Here is a 17,507-nt window from a genome sequence, read left to right on the forward strand (position 1 = left end):
AGGGTGAACAATATTTGGACCGCCTATCGAGTGCTGGATGGAGGCTTCGTGCTGACAAGGCCTGACTGGCACACGCGATGCTGATAATGGCCAACTGCATGCTGGAAAGCACAGGTGTGCATTTATCCCACCAGGCACTCGAGTTTTGCACCTCAAGACGCTGACGGGATCCAAGTTAACATTAAACACGATACATCATGGCCACAGCTAATTCTAACCTTTTTACTACCAAGCGCGCGGCACGCCGGGATGCGTCGTATGATCCAGGCAATGAGTCGAATTCATTTGCAAAGATCACCAGGCGAAGTAGTCAATTTCCACTTCCAGTGCGGGACGACAACTCAATTAGTGTATTGGAACCAGAGGTTGTCAATGTCGTCACTAAGCCCAGGATTGAACGTATCGAGGTACTAGCTCCTCGCGAAAGCACGTCGGACGATTCAGATAATTTCAACTACAGCAGTATTGTATTACAAAATGTGGAAGAGCTTTACTGGGACCCCTTGGGAGAGATATCAAACTTTAGAGTTGGGGAGCTTTCGGCATCGGCAAACTTCTCTGTCAATATTCGTACCGAGTCTCGTGAAGAAGTGTTGCCCATTGATATGCATGTTCTGGAAGTCGTGCATTCGAGCCCTTCGGGTAAAATTTTCAAGGTTACACTCAAGGACACAGAGGGATTATCGGAGTATCTAAAGCAAACTCCAATCGAACAATCGACAGCGCGTTTTTACTTCTTACAGGACGTATCGATCCATGCATCGCCAATAGTCAGCCGATTGTTGGGCTGTAGTATCAATGTTTTTCGAGACCACTTTAAGCGTGCCAGCGATGATGTCGCGTTTTTACTTCCGAGTAAAAGCGTCATCCAGGATCATGTGGTCATACCCTATCAACGTTGCTATAGACGCAGCTCTGCTAAATCTATCTGCGAAGTCCAAAACAAAAGGAGTACATTTTGTCATGGTAATCTGGTTTCTTCCGAGGAACACGTCACAGTATGGACGTCACGAAGTAGCCAAGGGTCTGCCAGAAGTATGTTGTTTTCATTTTTCAATGATTTCCAATGTCACAAAGTATTAGAGTTTCTATTATCTCTTTAAGGTGACCTGGGCTTATTTCCTACATCCATAGCTTTGATCATTTGCGATGGGAATCCCAAGCAATCCGGTGATCACTTTGATTTTTCTCTGACCATGCGTTCAAGACTCGAAATCCAAGTTCAAGAACAATATCATCAAGATCCTGACCAAAATTTCTTCCGCGTGAAATCCTTAATAGCAAAAGTGCCGTGGATGGCATTACGGGTTGCTAGCAATGAATGGCAATCCGTTATCCGGGCGCACGAAGCATATATGCTTCCAGGTCTCAAGCCTCAATACCTCGCCAGCACTGAAGTAAGGTTGTCGGAGAAAGAGGCATTCGAGGAGTATCTCAAACAGACATGGAGTATGCTAAAGATGAACATCCGTGTCATTGATTCTCTGGAAACCCTTTGCTCTAGTTGGCTTACTGAACAATACAAGGAAACATTGAAAGACTATCAATTCCTTGAAAATAAAGTCATGATCCAAATGAAGCAAAACAGTGCCAGTATACCACTACTCACAGCAATGATAGCTGTTGAGGAGAGTAGAAAGGCAATACAGCAAGCCAACGACGTCAAGTAAGTTGCAAGATGTCGTCAAATTTCCCCATATCACAATGCTAACAAACTACAGGGCTTTGACAGTCCTTGCAACGGTGTACATTCCATTATCATTCGTTGCCGGCGTTTTTGGTATGAATGTATCGGAACTCAATTCTGGAATTGATGTTGATATTTGGGTATACTTTGCTATCAGCATACCGGTTACGATAGCATCAATGGTTCTAGTATGGAAGTGGGAATGGTTGACAAGAAAAGTTAAGAACTTTCGAATCAGACCTAATAATAATCCCAGCCCGAGAAAGACCGTTTCAGGAGCTCTTTTCTCCGTGGGTAGAATGACTGCTGGGATTGGAAAACCGAGAGATGTTCAGATTGGCCATGATTTGGAAAGATAATTCACTGGAACTAGGACATAGTTAGTTTGGGTACAATTCCCAACACTCAACTAGGTACCTAGGTACATATGAATCTCTTATTTTCTTTTCATAATTGGATGATTTTTATATGGAAATGCAGTCCTATATCAAGAGAGTATATTGGACAACTGGACAGCTCGTATATAAAACCAGGCAGGAGGAAAAGAGGATATATTGTCAGCTTACTGTGGAAATTCCTATCTCGTCTATCGTTAAATTTACAGGACATGAAAACAATCAAACAATTTTCATACTCATTGCATTTTAGTGTATCAATCAATATAGGGTTACAGATAATAAGTTAATCGTAGACATCAGGTATCTAGGTATCTAGGTATCCATACCAACACTCCAAGCACCAGAACTAGGTAACCTCTAGTTCTATCTCGAATCCCAACCGCAATTTCAAAATCTCCCTCTTCAATACTATCAAACTATATCCAGATAACTGTTGTCATCTCAATCTCAATGTCAATGTCAATGTCAATCTCAAACACAAATTTCAAAACCTCCCTCTCCAATACTAACAAACTACATATATATATAATTCTTGTAATATCCATCTCCATATCCACCCCTATCCCTATCCCCATCCCCATCCCCATCCCCATCCATTCACCCCGCGTCACAAAATATCAATCTCAAGCACCCTACCCAAAACATAACAAACATCAAATCACCCTAATTTTCTCATTCAATAGACATCTCTCACTCTATCCGATCTATCTACATTTTGTCTGTAATACAGCAAGATTAACATTTAGGAATTAATTAGTTTTTTATTGAAAATATTTTGTGGAAATTAAACTCTAAAGCATATATTTACTTATTTGCTTATTTATGTACTGGGTTAGTTAGATACTCACATAATATTTACCCCAGTGATTCTGAAGTGTTGTTGCTAGATACAATGTATGTATAAACACACACACACACACAAAGAAATAAAACATATGATACCGAATCTCACATTCGGCACTAAATCTTCGGCACTAAACCATTTATTAAGTATTCTCTTCATCATCTAATCTATCTTGATCATCTCCAACTTATGGGACTTTCTACTTTGTATTAAAATACTCATTGGATTAACAAAATGAGTTCACTATATTATTTAGGGTTTGTGTAGGTGTATTGAGATGAGAGGGTAGGTTAGGCTTGTTCTAGACTTGACTTGATCGACGAATATATTTATTTAGATGTAATTCTAGGTATACATTCACCCTTTTCATGATTTTCGTTTTCTTTTTCATTTTCATTTCCCTTCTCCTCCCTCTCCCTCTCCTCCCTAATCCTCGCATCACAAACCCCCGGAAATGCACACTCACACCCCATCTCCGCACCTCTCTTCACACTCCTCATCGTGAGACTCCATCTGCCCTCCCTCCTCCTCTTGACCCCCTCACGCTTCTCATCCCCATCCCCATCCACATCCACATCAAACTTCCTCCCCCGAATCCCATGCGCAAACCCATACCTCGCTTCCCCCCTCATAACCAACAAACTCCTCTCCCTCAACCAAACCTCCCACTTCTCCTCCCCATCCACCTCCACCTCCGCCTTCTCCCTCTTCCCACTCTCACTCCCATTTGCAACCCCCACCCCCTCCCCCAACGACCTCTTCGGCCTCCTCACCTTCCTCTCCTCATTAACCCCACACCTCTTAAACCCCATCGGCACCGCCGACCCCAAACTCAAACTATACAAATACTCTCCAAACGCCGAATGCGTATCCACATGCGGCGGGATGCCTGTTCCCGGTGGATAATACTGCACCGTGAATTGATCCACCGCCACCCCCCCTTCCTCTCGAAACGGCAACCTCCCCACCAGCTTCTCAATCCAATTTGGGACATCCGTCCACGCATCCGAAGCGCAGAAAGTGGTGTAATCGAAATGCGCACCGTAATGCATCGTTTGTCGCTTACCGATTCCGCACCAACGATCATCTTTCTGGATCGATGCGATGATTTCGGCTTCTTCTTCTGGCGTGATGAAGTTGGCGTAGAGTACCAATCCATTTTCCCAATGCTGGATGGAGGGATTCTGGGGATCGGGAGTGGGAAGTGGATTTGTGCTTCCCATGTTTTCAATGCTCTGAGTCTTTCACGTGCAGGGATTGAATGTGTTTTTTGATGACGATTTTTTACTTTCCCATTAGAAGTTTTCTTGATGACTAATTGTTTGTTAGTCTTGCAAATTGTTAGAGAGCACTATTTGGGATTACCGATATACTACAGATGGGAATCTTTTGGTCCCCAAAGAAAATGTTTTGAGTTTCGCATCATAGTAGTCCCTCGAAATTACTTCTTAGTATATTTTCCTGCTATGAATGAACTAGCGAGGTTTTTCCGAGATTATTCAGCAATAAGACTCCCTCACTCAGCCAATCAGAATTTCGGGGCGAGCCAGCTCGTCAGTGTTTCGAAGCGCCTAATATTTTTTAATATTTTCTAATTTAAAAAAAATGAGAGAAATAAGAAAAATAAAAGAAATAAGAGAAATAAGAAGATTTAAAAGATTTAAAAGATTTAAAAGATTTAAAAGATTTAAAAGATTTAAAAGATTTAAAAGATTTAAAAGATTTAAAAGATTTAAAAGATTTAAAAGATTTAAAAGATTTAAAAGATTTAAAAGATTTAAAAGATTTAAAGATTTTAATAATTTTAATAATTTAAATAATTTAAATAATATAAATAATTTAGATAATTTAGATAATATAAATAATGTAAATAATGTAAATAATGTAAATAATGTAAATAATGTAAATAATGTAAATAATGTAAATAATGTAAATAATGTAAATAATGTAAATAATGTAAATAATGTAAATAATGTAAATAATCTAAATGATTAAGATGATTGAAATGATTGAAATGATCTAAATGATTAAGATGATTGAAATGATTGAAATGATTGATTGAAATAATTAGAAGATTTAGAAGATTTAGAAGATTTAGAAGATTTAGAAGATTTAGAAGATTTAGAAGATTTAGAAGATTTAGAAGATTTAGAAGATTTAGAAGATTTAGAAGATTTAGAAGATTTAGAAGATTTAGAAGATTTAGAAGATTTAGAAGATTTAGAAGATTTAAATAATTTAAAAGATTTAAAAGATTTGAATAATTTGAATGATTGAATCAATTGAACTATTAAATATGTGAACTAAGTTGACTGATTTGAATTGATTTGAATGATTTTGAATGATTTGAATGATTGAATGATTTTGACTGATGAATGATTTAATAATTTTGAAATTGATTCTGAATAATTTAGATATTTTAAATATTTCAGATATTTAGTTGTACTCAACAATCACAATATCAAAGACATTCACGCCTGTTCATTGTATAATAAACCGTTAGCAGTCAAACTTACATAGACCACATCAACAAGATGTTGAAGCAAATTCATTTATGAAGTCCATTCGCTCGTTTATGCATACAATCTCATATCTATCACCCCAACAAAACGTTGATAAAGTTAAAGCAAGAAATGCAAACCACCATACCGCTTCCCCCCAAACAATCGCCTATTATGCTCTCTTTTACTCATCGGTAACCGAAGCGAATTTATCAGTCATAGCTTGAACAAGATCCTCGTACTGTGAAGATGTTAGATAAATATACTCTCAGATAAATGAATAATATGGATGAACATACCTTCTTTGTGATCTTGTCCTCGCCTTCACTTGGAACCTCGAATTTCATATTTCTCAAATGGGATTGAAGCTCTCCGGTAGCTTCACGTACTTTAGCCCAACTTTGACCTTGTGCGACTGCTTTCTGAGCCTCATCGTGGAATCCCATCATTGCCTTCATCATCCATTCAGTCTTCCAAATAGGACAGAATTGATCATAGTCACTGTAACCATTTTGTTGCAAGAAATCTTCCTTGACCAATGCAGCTACATCCAGGGTAATCTTGTCAGGGTCGGACAATGCTGACTTTCCAACCAGTTGAACGACTTGATCCAATTCTTCAGAATCAGTTAAAAGTTGCTTGATACGGTCTCGAAGTCTGGGAAATTCGGGGAAATCCTTCTCGTAGTATTTGTCGAGAACAGTAGTATATTTACTGTAACTGACTGCAGTATTGATAGAAGGGAAATGTTTACGTTGAGCAAGTTTCTTGTCGAGACCCCAGAAAACTTGCACAATACCCAAAGTACTACTTGTCACAGGATCGGAGAAATCACCACCAGGGGGACTGACGGCACCGACAATACTAACACTACCTTCACGATCAGGTCCACCAAGAGCTTGAACTTTACCAGCACGTTCGTAGAAACTAGCAAGTTTAGCTCCAAGATAAGCGGGGAAACCTTGATCAGCAGGCATCTCTCCCAAACGACCAGAAATTTCACGAAGAGCCTCAGCCCAACGAGATGTAGAATCTGCCATCATGGCAACATCCTTTCCCTGATCCCTGAAATATTCGCTGATTGTAATACCTGTATAGATAGAAGCTTCACGAGCGGCGACAGGCATATTGGATGTGTTGGCAATAAGTGTTGTACGCTTCATGATAGGTTCTTTGCGTCCATCAATTTCAATGGAAAGTTCTGGGAAATCCATCAAGACTTCAGCCATCTCATTTCCACGCTCTCCACTATATATGATATTAGTATCATGTCGCCGTGATTTTGAAAAGACGAAAACTTACCATCCAACATATACAATGATATCACTGTTCGAGAACTTAGAAACCGATTGACTAATAACAGTCTTACCACAACCGAAAGCACCTGGAATGGCAACAGTTCCTCCTTGAACACTAGGGAAAAGGGCATCCAAGACACGTTGTCCAACGATGAATGGCTTATCTGCTGCCAACTTCTCGGTAGTTGGTCGTGGTACACGTACAGGCCATGTGTGCATCATGCTATATTCGGTCTTCTTGCCATCAAATTCAACCTCGAGGATCTTTTGGTCGACCTTGTAGCTTCCCTTTTCAGCAATGCGAGTAATTGTACCCCTGGCTCTGGGTGGGAAAAGAATCTTGTGATCATCCAGGAGGGAGTTCTCGTAGACGGTACCCCAAATGTCGCCTCCAGTAATGTGATCTCCAACCTTCATAATCGGCTTAAAGTCCCAGTCCTTTTCTCTGTTTAAAGCTGGAGCGGAAATACCACGGGGAATGTAGATACTATTGGAGCTGTCTGCGATAGCTTTGAGAGGTCTTTGAATACCGTCGTAAATTGTTTCCATAAGACCTGGGCCCAACTCGACGGACAAAGGCTTTCCAGTACGCACAACGGGATCTCCAACAGTGACACCAGCTTTATACCCAACAGTCAGTTAAAATTCCAACCCAAAGCCACATGTTTTCCCATACCTGTTTCCTCGTATACTTGAATAGTCGCTCTATCCGCTTCGATTCGAATAACTTCACCGACGAGATTATCGTGACCGACTCTAACCTATTCATGAGTTAGCAACACAATAGTTGGTTTAAATTGGTAAATCAAACCTACCAACTCGTACATGGCAACTCCGATCATATTCTCTGCCACTACGACCGGACTAAAGATAATTAGCTGGAGGAAGACATATTGATGAAGTCTTTCACAAACCCTGAGACGGAGTAAATTGAACCTGTCGACAGGCGATTAGCAATTATGTTGGTAGGATAGGGAAAACAGGACAAGACCAACCAAATTGTTCCTCTCCATCTGCATCTCGTTGAGGAGCCATGTTGGCGATTTCTTTGCTTGAATTAGGAACTACGAATTGGATTGTTGTTGGAGGGGGTGATAGAGGAAGTTGTGGTAATGGCTCTTGATTAAGCTCGACTGGAGCTATTGACAAGGTATCAATATGTTGGATTTTGATGAGATCTAAGAATGAGGGCCGAGCTTTCAAACGAGGACGAAGACCAAGTGACATAAAAGGATCAAGGATGGAGACGAATGGGAATTTAATTAATTATTAACCAACCAACTCCAGATTGAAAGTTAGGTGGGAGTGGAATATGTACGATGTGTGTATTATGTACGAGTACGAGTACATGACATGTAGACAGGATCAATGGTACCGGGGCGTCGAGAGAGATCAATTATAGACCAAGTGGATATGGATATCAGTCGGTCAACGGAAGGAGCCTTGGAGTACGTACAAACAAGCCTTGTTATTACTACCGTTGCAGGCAGGCTTGAAGCTTTTACTCACAGATACGATGTGAAGGTCTGGGTGCACTTTATCTTGAGTCTATCTACAAAGGTAGTTGGTAGGTAGTATCCGAGTAATAGGTTGGTGGGTATATCTCGTAGATATGTACCTGACTGAGCTTACAACATATGTATTTGATAAACACCGCTCGTACTGCTCTAAAGACACGCCTTCATTCCTGTCCCAAGTTTCCCCCACCATTGATGATCTTGAATGATACACGCTTTCAATTGGTACGGACAGCGGCGAGAGCGGATAATGGCGAGAATGATTAGTAAATGGTGGGAGGGATGGTAATAAAGGTGGGTTTATTTATCATAGTTTTAGGTCTCTGTAGTAATAATGGATGTATGCGGTACCGTACCTGAATAAGTAGCTACCTATTGGGACCTAGGAGCCTAGGTAGGTAGATAGATGTACCTACATAGATTATCGTCGCCTTCTCTTCTCAAGAATACCCAGTACCTATGTAGGTGCTCACCGGTGCTATATTATATATCTTTGTGAATTCATTCATTCCATCTTCCTGTTCCTCTTCTTCTCTCCCCCCCTCTCTCAAACCACAGCACCGTCCATTTGATGAGGTCACATATCTCTTCTTACATGCACTTCCTTCTCAACCTAGTATCATAATGTGAATCATCACCAGTCAATCCATCTGCAGATGTGTAGTCTCAAAGCGGCTTGGTGGTAGATTAAGTTTATATGTAGCACATGTTCTTGAAAAGTCTATCTATCAGTCCTCCCAGGTTGATAAGAATCATGATAGGGTAGGGTGACTGACTGCTGCTGACTGGAAAGGGCCAATGGTCCACCGTATTCCTAATCCAAGCACATACCTACCTAGTACATACCTACCCACCTTCCTAGGTATCATCCATTATGATCCATCCATACCTCATGTGCTGGAACCCCAAATACCTGTCCGACATCCTTCCATTACGGACTTACAGTTACAATGAGAAATACCTCCCTACATACATGAAGAGAGAGCTCGATTGACTTTTTTAAATCTCTTTTCGTCTTTAATAAATCATCACGAACTCTATACGTACTGCAACGAATAAGTATGTGAATAACATTGATAAGATCCTTTGTGATTCATTCATCCATTCCATCTCTCTCCATGAACATTCGAATTCACTCCACAAGTTCTGTTCGAACCCACCTCTTTGACGGATTCTAATCATTCACTCTATTAGCTGCTTCTACTTCGCTCGAGCTTCGGTTCGTCTTACAGATGCAAAGGCAAGCATTTAACCACGACAACCCCAGACTTTCTATACTTGTTTACTTCAACTTTTGCCTGCATTACAACAACTTGCATCACAACAACTTGCATCTTGGTGCCTCAATTTAACAACCCCCATAAGATTCTTGAGGCCCCTCTCTAGAATCTACATTCAAGCAGCGGCACTTCCGCAGATTTCGTCCTGGCAGACGACAGCCCCCATATACCACCATTATCCTTATCCATCCCCGACGACCCACCCATCCCGACTTCCCCTCAACCATCAACCAGCACTATCTTCTCAGCCCAAGCCCCTCTACCGCCATCACATCACAGATCAGATCAAATCGACCCCCCGCCTTCTCTCGAGAGACATAGCATAGATTCTACAACTAGGCAAACTGCTAGAACTCGTGGTATACCTCAAGCTGAGCTCCGGCCGAGACGTGCTCAAGATCAAGTCCTCGGTCGTAGACGTCGAGATCATACTATTGACCGAGGGGAACAATCAAACACTTCTTCGAGTCCTGGAGACTCTTCGAATCCTTCAAACCTAGAAAGCGAACACCGCAACAAAAGAAGACGTCAAAGTGCTAGTATGAGATCTGAAGTGGAGGATAGTACCACGAACGGTAGCTCTAAACCATTCTCAAATGGAGCGGAGACATCTCGTTTACACAAGGCAGCCCTCTCAAACTCTGCCAATGGTGCACATTCTTCCTCGGTAGCCATGAATGGATCAAGCACCAATGGACACTCAGATGCAGGTGTCAAAACAACATCTTCATATTTTGGACATAATAGAGAGGAAGTCACTAGGATCTTGGTCCAAGCTTTGACTGACTTGGGTTACAATGGTGCTGCAGCGAGACTAAGTCAGGAAAGTGGTTATGATCTTGAAAGTCCGATTGTAGCAGCTTTCCGAAATGCAGTTTTACAGGGCGAGTGGACCGAAGCGGAAGAACTGCTTTTTGGGGGATCTACAGATGGAGGCGGAGTTAATATTCATGGGAATGGATTGGTTCTCCGAGATGGTGTGGACAAGAATATCATGAGGTTTTGGATGCGGCAACAAAAGTTCTTGGAATTACTTGAACGAAAAGACATGGGCAGAGCAATAAACGTTTTGCGATCCGAGCTTACTCCACTATATCAAGATACCGCCAAGTTGCATTTTCTATCAAGGTATGCTTTTGTTGATATATTTCTACAATCTTTATCTCGACCAAGCAAGCACTGATCACCTGTACTAGCTTACTGATGTGTACACCTGCGGACCTCAAGGTCAAGGCTAATTGGGATGGGGCCGCTGGACAATCCAGACATTTACTCCTCTCACAACTATCTAGTAAGATTTTTGTTAATGACATCGGTTACTGGGTGATACTAACACTCTTCTAGGATGCATTTCACCATCAGCCATGTTACCTGAGAATCGCTTGGCCACACTTTTTGACCAAGTAAAACAACATCAGATATCTACATGCGTTTATCACAACACACACGAATCACCTTCGCTGTACCAAGATCACACATGCGACCGAAGTAACGTTCCATTGCGGCCCATCATGGAACTTACTAAACATGCTGGTGAAGTATGGGATACAAAATTCTCACACGATGGAACTCTATTGGCAAGCTGTGGCAGCGATGGTGTTCTTGTTATTTATAATGTTCCGGCTTTCAGTGTCCATACTTCCTTTTCTGAACATGAAGGTGGAGTCTGTTCTTTTGCTTGGAGTCCTGATGACACGAGAATGGTCACATGTGGGCGTGATAACAGAGCTTTGTTGTGGAATACTGCAGTAAGTTAAAAGTCCATATTCAAGATTCCCTCGCTGATTTCTTAGACTGGCGATTTGTTAATGAAGCTCCCTCGTTTTGGGGAGCCTGTTTCCTGTTGTGTATGGACATCGGATGGACAATCCTTTATCACAGGTTGCTTGGCTACTACAAAGAACTTATGCCAGTGGAATATCAATGGTGAGCTCGTATATGATTGGAGCCGAGATCATCGTATTCGAGATATAGCACTTACACCAGACGGGAGCCGACTAGTGGCCATCGAACACTTGACCCATCTCTATGTTTACAATTTCATAACTCACGAGCTTGAATATGAGCTGGACCTCAAAGTTCAGCTATGCTCGATCAACGTCAGCGATAACTCAAGGCACCTACTGATACATTGTAACACTGGAGAAACACGCATGTTGGATATAGATACCGGCGAAACAATTCGAACCTTCGTATCTGGGGATAAAGGGGGTGAATTTATTATCAGAAGCTCTTTCGGTGGTGCCAATGAAAGTTTTGTGGTTAGCGGAAGTGAAGGTAAGATTCGGATTTTGGATTGTACGCCTGCATTACTAATACATTCACCTATAGAGGGCAATGTTGTGATATACCACCGAGAGAACGGTTCAGTGGTAGAAAAGCTAGAAGCTCACAAGAAAGGTTGCTGCAATGCAATTTCTTGGAATCCAATGAATCCAAGAATGTTCGCTTCCGCTGGTGATGACGGCAAAGTTCGAATGTAAGTTTTATACCATCCGATCAAGGCATGAATCGAGCTAACAAATCTACCAGATGGTCGAGCGAGAATAGTCTTCAAGGAGTCTCTAAACAGAGTGTATTCAATGGCTCGCAGCGTGAATCTAATGGCTGGTGATTGGAAATTTCACGCCAGTGCACGGGCCTCTCGTAATGCTTTATGAGAAATGATGCTACAATTTCTCCTTTCATTGTTTTGCATCTTTCATCAACTTTATTTTTATTTGTTCACGTTACATACAACTCTCGGGGTGGCGATTGGGTGGAATGCAGGAAGGATTGCATATGGGTAGGCATCAATGGTGTTTGGGACATAACATACGGCAACGGCGATGGAGTTTTAGTCAGTGTGCGTTTTTGTAAATTGTTTTTCAATGCTTTAGACCTTTACGTATACGCTGATGGATCGATGGCGAGTGAATCAAGTCAGAGCTATTCAGTGAGATGTGGTTGGATGGAATGGCGAGGCAAGGCAAGGCAAATAAATGCATGGCATGAAATGATAGATATAATCTAATACATTGATCGCGAACCGACTAGATGGTATCATTGAAGTCTTGAATGTTGATATGTCGAATTCTCTGCTAGTGTATCTTTGACATCCTCTTCTATGGAGGGAAAAGAATGTCTAAATTTCTATAGATCTATGAATTCGGGTACCTAGGTATTAAGTAGTAAAGACTAATTCCTCTTAACATCAATCTCATCAGCCCAAGGAATCGCACTCTGAGCACCTTCTTTCTCGACTGTTCGAGCGGCCGCTTTACAAGCTTTTTGAACGGCGGAGAGCAGGATTTCATCGTGATCGGCGGATTGGGTGTTTGAAGAAGTATGGCGCACGAGATCGACGGCGTAGGCTCCGACGAATGTGTCGCCTGCGGCGGTGGTGTCGACTACTTTTATGTTGGATTCGGCGGGGATATGGGTGTAGGTCTTGGAGGTCGCAAGGATGGCTCCTAGATGGGAGGAGGCGGGAGTTAGTTTGGGGTTTGGGTTGGGATGGGAATGAGTATATTTTGAACTAGTGAAGTGATGATGGACGAACCTTTCGACCCGAGCGTTACGATAACCGTCTTGACGCCTTTGCTGAGAAACTCATCTGTGACGACGCGCCAATCAAACGAGGGATCTTCGACGGCGGAGACGGGACGCGAAGTGAGGATGGCGGCTTCGGTTTCGTTGAGGATCAGGTGGGTGATGGAGGGGTAGGCGGAGTCGGGGAGTTTGATGGCGGGAGCGGGGTTAAGGAGGATGGGGATGGAGAGGTTGGAGGCGAGGGTGAGGATTTGGAGGACGGTTTCGAGGGGGATTTCGAGTTGTAGGACGAGCAGGGTGGGGAGGGGGGTGCTGAGGGAGGTGGGGGCTGTGAAGGTGGAGGGGAGGAGGGACTGGGTTGTGGGTTAGTGGTGTGTTTTGTTTTGTTTTGTTTGTTGGAGAAGAGGTTGGAATGAAGTTTGGTCTTGAAGGGGATGGATTATGAAAAGTAGGTTAACTCACGTGGTTTGCGCCTGGGGAAAGGAGGATGCGATTTTCGCCGCTATCGGATTCCACGAGGATTACTGCTACGCCGGTGGATTGGGAGGGGATGGTTTGGATCGAGGTTGTGTCGATGAGAGAGTCTTTGAGGGAGGAGATAAGGGAGGGACCGAATCTTAGGGGATGTTAGTTTGTTAATATAAATGTGATTAGATATCGTATAAGAGGCGCCTGGAGGAATATGGAAAGTCTGATCATTTTGGGCGAAGGAGGGGGTTTTCCCCTGCCGTTGTCAAAACTAGTGGAACATATGAATAGCCCATTGAAAAAAAGGATAGGCTGATTATCTTTTACTCTCCGGAAGCTTGTACTTCTTCTATTTAACTGACAAAACTTGGTACTATAAAACCAATCACGCAGCAAGAAAGTCCAGAATAGAAGCCTTGCATAATTTCCTTGACTTGAAGACGTAACAAAACAGAACGAGAGAAACCCACTTGTAGGTAGGTATGTGAAATAAGGAAGTGTGATGTGATTTCGGTAAAGGAGAAATAAAAGACCTACTCATCATCACCAACTGCACCAATCATCTTGACCAGAACATCGCTAGTATGAGATGGAGCGGAAGCGGGATTGGGTCTTGAGAGACGAGCACATGCCACAGCTTGATTGGCACCTTTTCCGCCGGGACCAGTACTGAAGGACGTAGCGGTTAAAGTTTCGCCGCCAGTGGGAACGCGGGGGGTGAGCGTTACGAGATCGGTATTGAGAGATCCAATGACGGTGATAATTTTTGGCGACATGGTCGGATTGGGTGGTGGAAGTTATCCGCGTATTCGTAAATGTTGGAAAGGGGGTTGGGCACGTGCTTGCCTGCTATGATATACAGATGCCTAATGCTCTGGCGAAAATGCGTCGTAAGGGTGATGACGAAGCTAATGGGCTTGTTTGTTTTTTGCTGTGTGTGTAATACCAAGTATTCACTGAGCTAGAGACCAATAGATGAGTAAATGTCTTTGCTATGATTTAATAAGTACCTAATATATGTGAGCTGTTTCTGACTCCTTACCACACCCTCCTTGGCTTGGGTATCAACCCCGCGCCCCCACTGGATTTCAGAGACTTCTCATCCATTCAAACATTTCAATATTTTGTGATTTGATAGATTCTCCTTAGACACTTGGGGTTTACTCACTGTTAAGAACGAAGAATCCTTCTTACCAGAAATCACTGAAAACGATCAAACTTTTATCCTCCAGATACCTAGCCTACTGACAATCATATGAGAATCTAAACCCAAGCCAAGCCAAGCCAAACACTTTTCTGCATCAAAGGTATCCATCTTGCTGAGGATCTGAGCACGGGCCATATTACTAGCCTCACCTCGTGGAAGTTGGCCTCGCACGCCTGTTTGTTTTAAACAACAGAATATCAACAGGAGTCAGTAGCATTCTAAAACAGGAACTTCTCCAACTCCCATTTTCTTAAAATCAGAAAATACCAACAAGTGACAAGCTTGCAGAAAGATCTTGCTATACCCTCAAACTATCCATCTCCCTTGAAAATCAACACTCATACGCAATCATGGCCGCACAAGGCGGTATCTCTGACCCCGGTCTTATAACGTTGGGACCTCCTTAAGCTGTATTTCATTGCGCTGTATAGCTAACAAATGCTGCAGATTGGTGAATAAGCTCCAGGATGTATTCACGACCGTCGGTGTACAAAATCCCATAGATCTTCCTCAAATCGCAGTGGTGGGAAGTCAGTCGAGTGGAAAGAGTTCGGTCTTAGAAAACATAGTTGGTAGAGACTTGTGAGTCTGCCACGTACGTATCCGCAGTGTTATACATATGCTAAATCTATGATGATGCGCAGTTTACCTCGAGGAACCGGTATTGTTACTAGACGACCCCTTATTCTACAACTTATCAATCGACCAGCTCCCGCGAAATCAAACGGGGTAAAGGACTCGGAGGAACTGGCCGCTGGAGGTGATAAAGAAGCGAATGCTGATGAATGGGGCGAGTTTCTTCATATCCCTGGGCAAAAGTTCCATGATTTCAACAAGATTAGAGAGGAGATTGTGAAGGAAACAGAGGCGAAGACAGGTCGCAATGCGGGAATCTCTCCAGCTCCTATTAACCTTCGCATATACTCTCCAAATGTTCTCACGCTTACCCTTGTCGATTTGCCTGGTTTGACCAAGGTTCCAGTTGGAGATCAACCAAGAGATATTGAAAGACAGATTAAGGAGATGGTTCTTAAGCAGATTAGCAAACCAAACGCTATCATTCTTGCTGTTACAGGTGCCAATACCGATTTGGCTAACTCCGACGGATTGAAGCTTGCGCGAGAAGTCGACCCAGAAGGTCAAAGAACTATTGGTGTTTTGACAAAGGTCGATTTGATGGACGACGGAACTGACGTTGTGGACATTTTGGCTGGAAGAATTATTCCCCTGAGATTAGGTTATGTTCCAGTTGTCAACAGAGGTCAGAGGGATATCGACAATAAGAAGCAGATTACTGCAGCATTGGAAAACGAGAAGAACTTCTTCGAAAACCACCGAGCATACAAGAATAAGAGCACTTATTGCGGAACTCCATACCTCGCCAGGAAGCTGAACCTCATCTTGATGATGCATATCAAGCAAACTCTCCCAGATATTAAGGCTCGTATTCAGACTTCGTTACAAAAGTACACTGCAGAGTTGGCAGGTCTTGGAGATTCGATGCTTGGAAATAGTGCAAACATTGTGCTCAACATCATTACAGAATTCACAAATGAATGGCGGACGGTCTTGGAGGGTAATAACCAGGAACTCTCTAGTATCGAACTCTCAGGTGGTGCTAGAATCAGTTTCGTCTTCCACGAACTTTATTCGAATGGTGTTAAGGCTGTGGATCCATTTGATCAAGTTAAGGATATTGATATTAGAACTATCCTATATAACTCCTCTGGTTCTTCGCCTGCGCTTTTTGTCGGTACCACTGCTTTCGAGCTAATCGTTAAACAACAAATTAAGCGCCTGGAAGAACCCAGTTTGAAGTGCGCTTCTTTGGTATACGACGAGCTGGTCAGGATCCTCAACCAACTTCTTGCCAAGCAGCTATTCCGCAGGTATCCTCAACTCAAGGAGAAATTCCATGCTGTCGTCATTGCATTCTTCAAAAAAGCGATGGATCCCGCCAATAAACTCGTAAAAGATTTGGTGGCAATGGAATCGTGCTATATCAATACTGGTCATCCCGACTTCCTCAACGGTCACAGAGTAAGTTTGATGTTCATCACTTCATAATTTTTACTAATCTATTTTACAGGCTATGGCTATTGTTAGTGAAAGACATAATGCATCAAAGCCCGTCCAGGTTGATCCCAAGTCAGGAAAGCCAATTCCATCAACGCCTGCACGTACAGCAAGCCCAACACTTGATGGAATGGGCGAACAAAATGGTGGCTTCTTTGGAAGTTTCTTTGCTTCCAAGAATAAGAAGAAGATGGCTGCTATGGAAGCCCCACCTCCAATTCTTAAGGCCTCTGGAACTTTGTCGGAGAGAGAAGGCACAGAAGTTGAGATTATTAGTAAGTCGAATTAAAACACTTTCAGTTGTCATTGCTAACTCTTTCTAGAACTTCTAATCAACTCGTATTACAACATCGTAAAGCGAACCATGATTGATATGGTACCAAAAGCCATTATGCTTAACCTCGTCCAGTAAGAACCCCTGAGTAATTCGCAATTTATATTTAATTAACCTGTTGTAGATATACCAAGGATGAAATGCAACGAGAGCTTCTCGAGAACATGTACAGAACCGATACTCTTGATGATTTGCTCAAGGAAAGCGACTACACTGTTCGAAGAAGAAAGGAATGTCAACAAATGGTTGAATCACTTTCAAAGGCGAGCGAAATTGTTAGTCAAGTACAATAAAGCTACTGTCCGAATTAAATGCAGCGATCCTTCCGGGTCAAGAAAGTCCGAGGCAGGGAAGCAACCGAGGAAC

The 17,507-nt window shown here is 42.5% G+C and overlaps 6 protein-coding genes across 6 annotated transcripts; 3 read left to right on the forward strand and 3 right to left on the reverse strand.

Annotated features, from left to right (window-relative positions):
* Window positions 1–197: 197 nt before the first annotated feature.
* Window positions 198–2,046, forward strand: EAE98_003839 (uncharacterized protein; the record flags this gene model as incomplete). Its single annotated transcript, XM_038951459.1, has 3 exons — window positions 198–1,035; window positions 1,135–1,666; window positions 1,722–2,046. The coding sequence occupies 3 exons, from the start codon at window positions 198–200 to the stop codon at window positions 2,044–2,046; spliced, it is 1,695 nt and encodes a 564-aa protein (XP_038811932.1).
* Window positions 2,047–3,258: 1,212 nt separating this feature from the next.
* Window positions 3,259–4,152, reverse strand: EAE98_003840 (uncharacterized protein; the record flags this gene model as incomplete). Its single annotated transcript, XM_038951460.1, has 1 exon — window positions 3,259–4,152. The coding sequence occupies one exon, from the start codon at window positions 4,150–4,152 to the stop codon at window positions 3,259–3,261; it is 894 nt and encodes a 297-aa protein (XP_038811933.1).
* A 1,373-nt stretch (window positions 4,153–5,525) lies between these two features.
* EAE98_003841 (uncharacterized protein) lies at window positions 5,526–8,287 on the reverse strand. The gene is made up of 7 exons (XM_038951461.1): window positions 7,724–8,287; window positions 7,643–7,664; window positions 7,544–7,592; window positions 7,405–7,489; window positions 6,733–7,348; window positions 5,730–6,678; window positions 5,526–5,671 (listed from the first exon to the last, which is right to left on the reverse strand). Exons 1-7 carry the CDS (start codon window positions 7,953–7,955, stop codon window positions 5,615–5,617), a joined length of 2,010 nt encoding a protein of 669 aa, XP_038811934.1. The 5' UTR covers window positions 7,956–8,287; the 3' UTR covers window positions 5,526–5,614.
* Window positions 8,288–9,477: 1,190 nt separating this feature from the next.
* On the forward strand, window positions 9,478–12,615 carry EAE98_003842 (uncharacterized protein; the record flags this gene model as incomplete). The annotated part of the gene is made up of 7 exons (XM_038951462.1): window positions 9,478–9,525; window positions 9,632–10,653; window positions 10,722–10,816; window positions 10,870–11,273; window positions 11,319–11,802; window positions 11,857–12,004; window positions 12,058–12,615. 7 exons carry the CDS (start codon window positions 9,478–9,480, stop codon window positions 12,137–12,139), a joined length of 2,283 nt encoding a protein of 760 aa, XP_038811935.1. The 3' UTR covers window positions 12,140–12,615.
* Window positions 12,616–12,702: 87 nt separating this feature from the next.
* Window positions 12,703–14,300, reverse strand: EAE98_003843 (uncharacterized protein; the record flags this gene model as incomplete). Its single annotated transcript, XM_038951463.1, has 4 exons — window positions 12,703–12,977; window positions 13,067–13,409; window positions 13,519–13,672; window positions 14,062–14,300. 4 exons carry the CDS (start codon window positions 14,298–14,300, stop codon window positions 12,703–12,705), a joined length of 1,011 nt encoding a protein of 336 aa, XP_038811936.1.
* Window positions 14,301–15,081: 781 nt separating this feature from the next.
* Window positions 15,082–17,434, forward strand: EAE98_003844 (uncharacterized protein; the record flags this gene model as incomplete). The annotated part of the gene is made up of 6 exons (XM_038951464.1): window positions 15,082–15,122; window positions 15,179–15,313; window positions 15,376–16,771; window positions 16,821–17,082; window positions 17,131–17,215; window positions 17,266–17,434. The coding sequence occupies 6 exons, from the start codon at window positions 15,082–15,084 to the stop codon at window positions 17,432–17,434; spliced, it is 2,088 nt and encodes a 695-aa protein (XP_038811937.1).
* Between the last annotated feature and the right edge of the window lie 73 nt (window positions 17,435–17,507).

The sequence above is a fragment of the Botrytis deweyae genome (assembly GCF_014898535.1).
Source record: "Botrytis deweyae strain B1 chromosome Unknown BDEW_007, whole genome shotgun sequence".
Classification (NCBI taxonomy): domain Eukaryota; kingdom Fungi; phylum Ascomycota; class Leotiomycetes; order Helotiales; family Sclerotiniaceae; genus Botrytis; species Botrytis deweyae.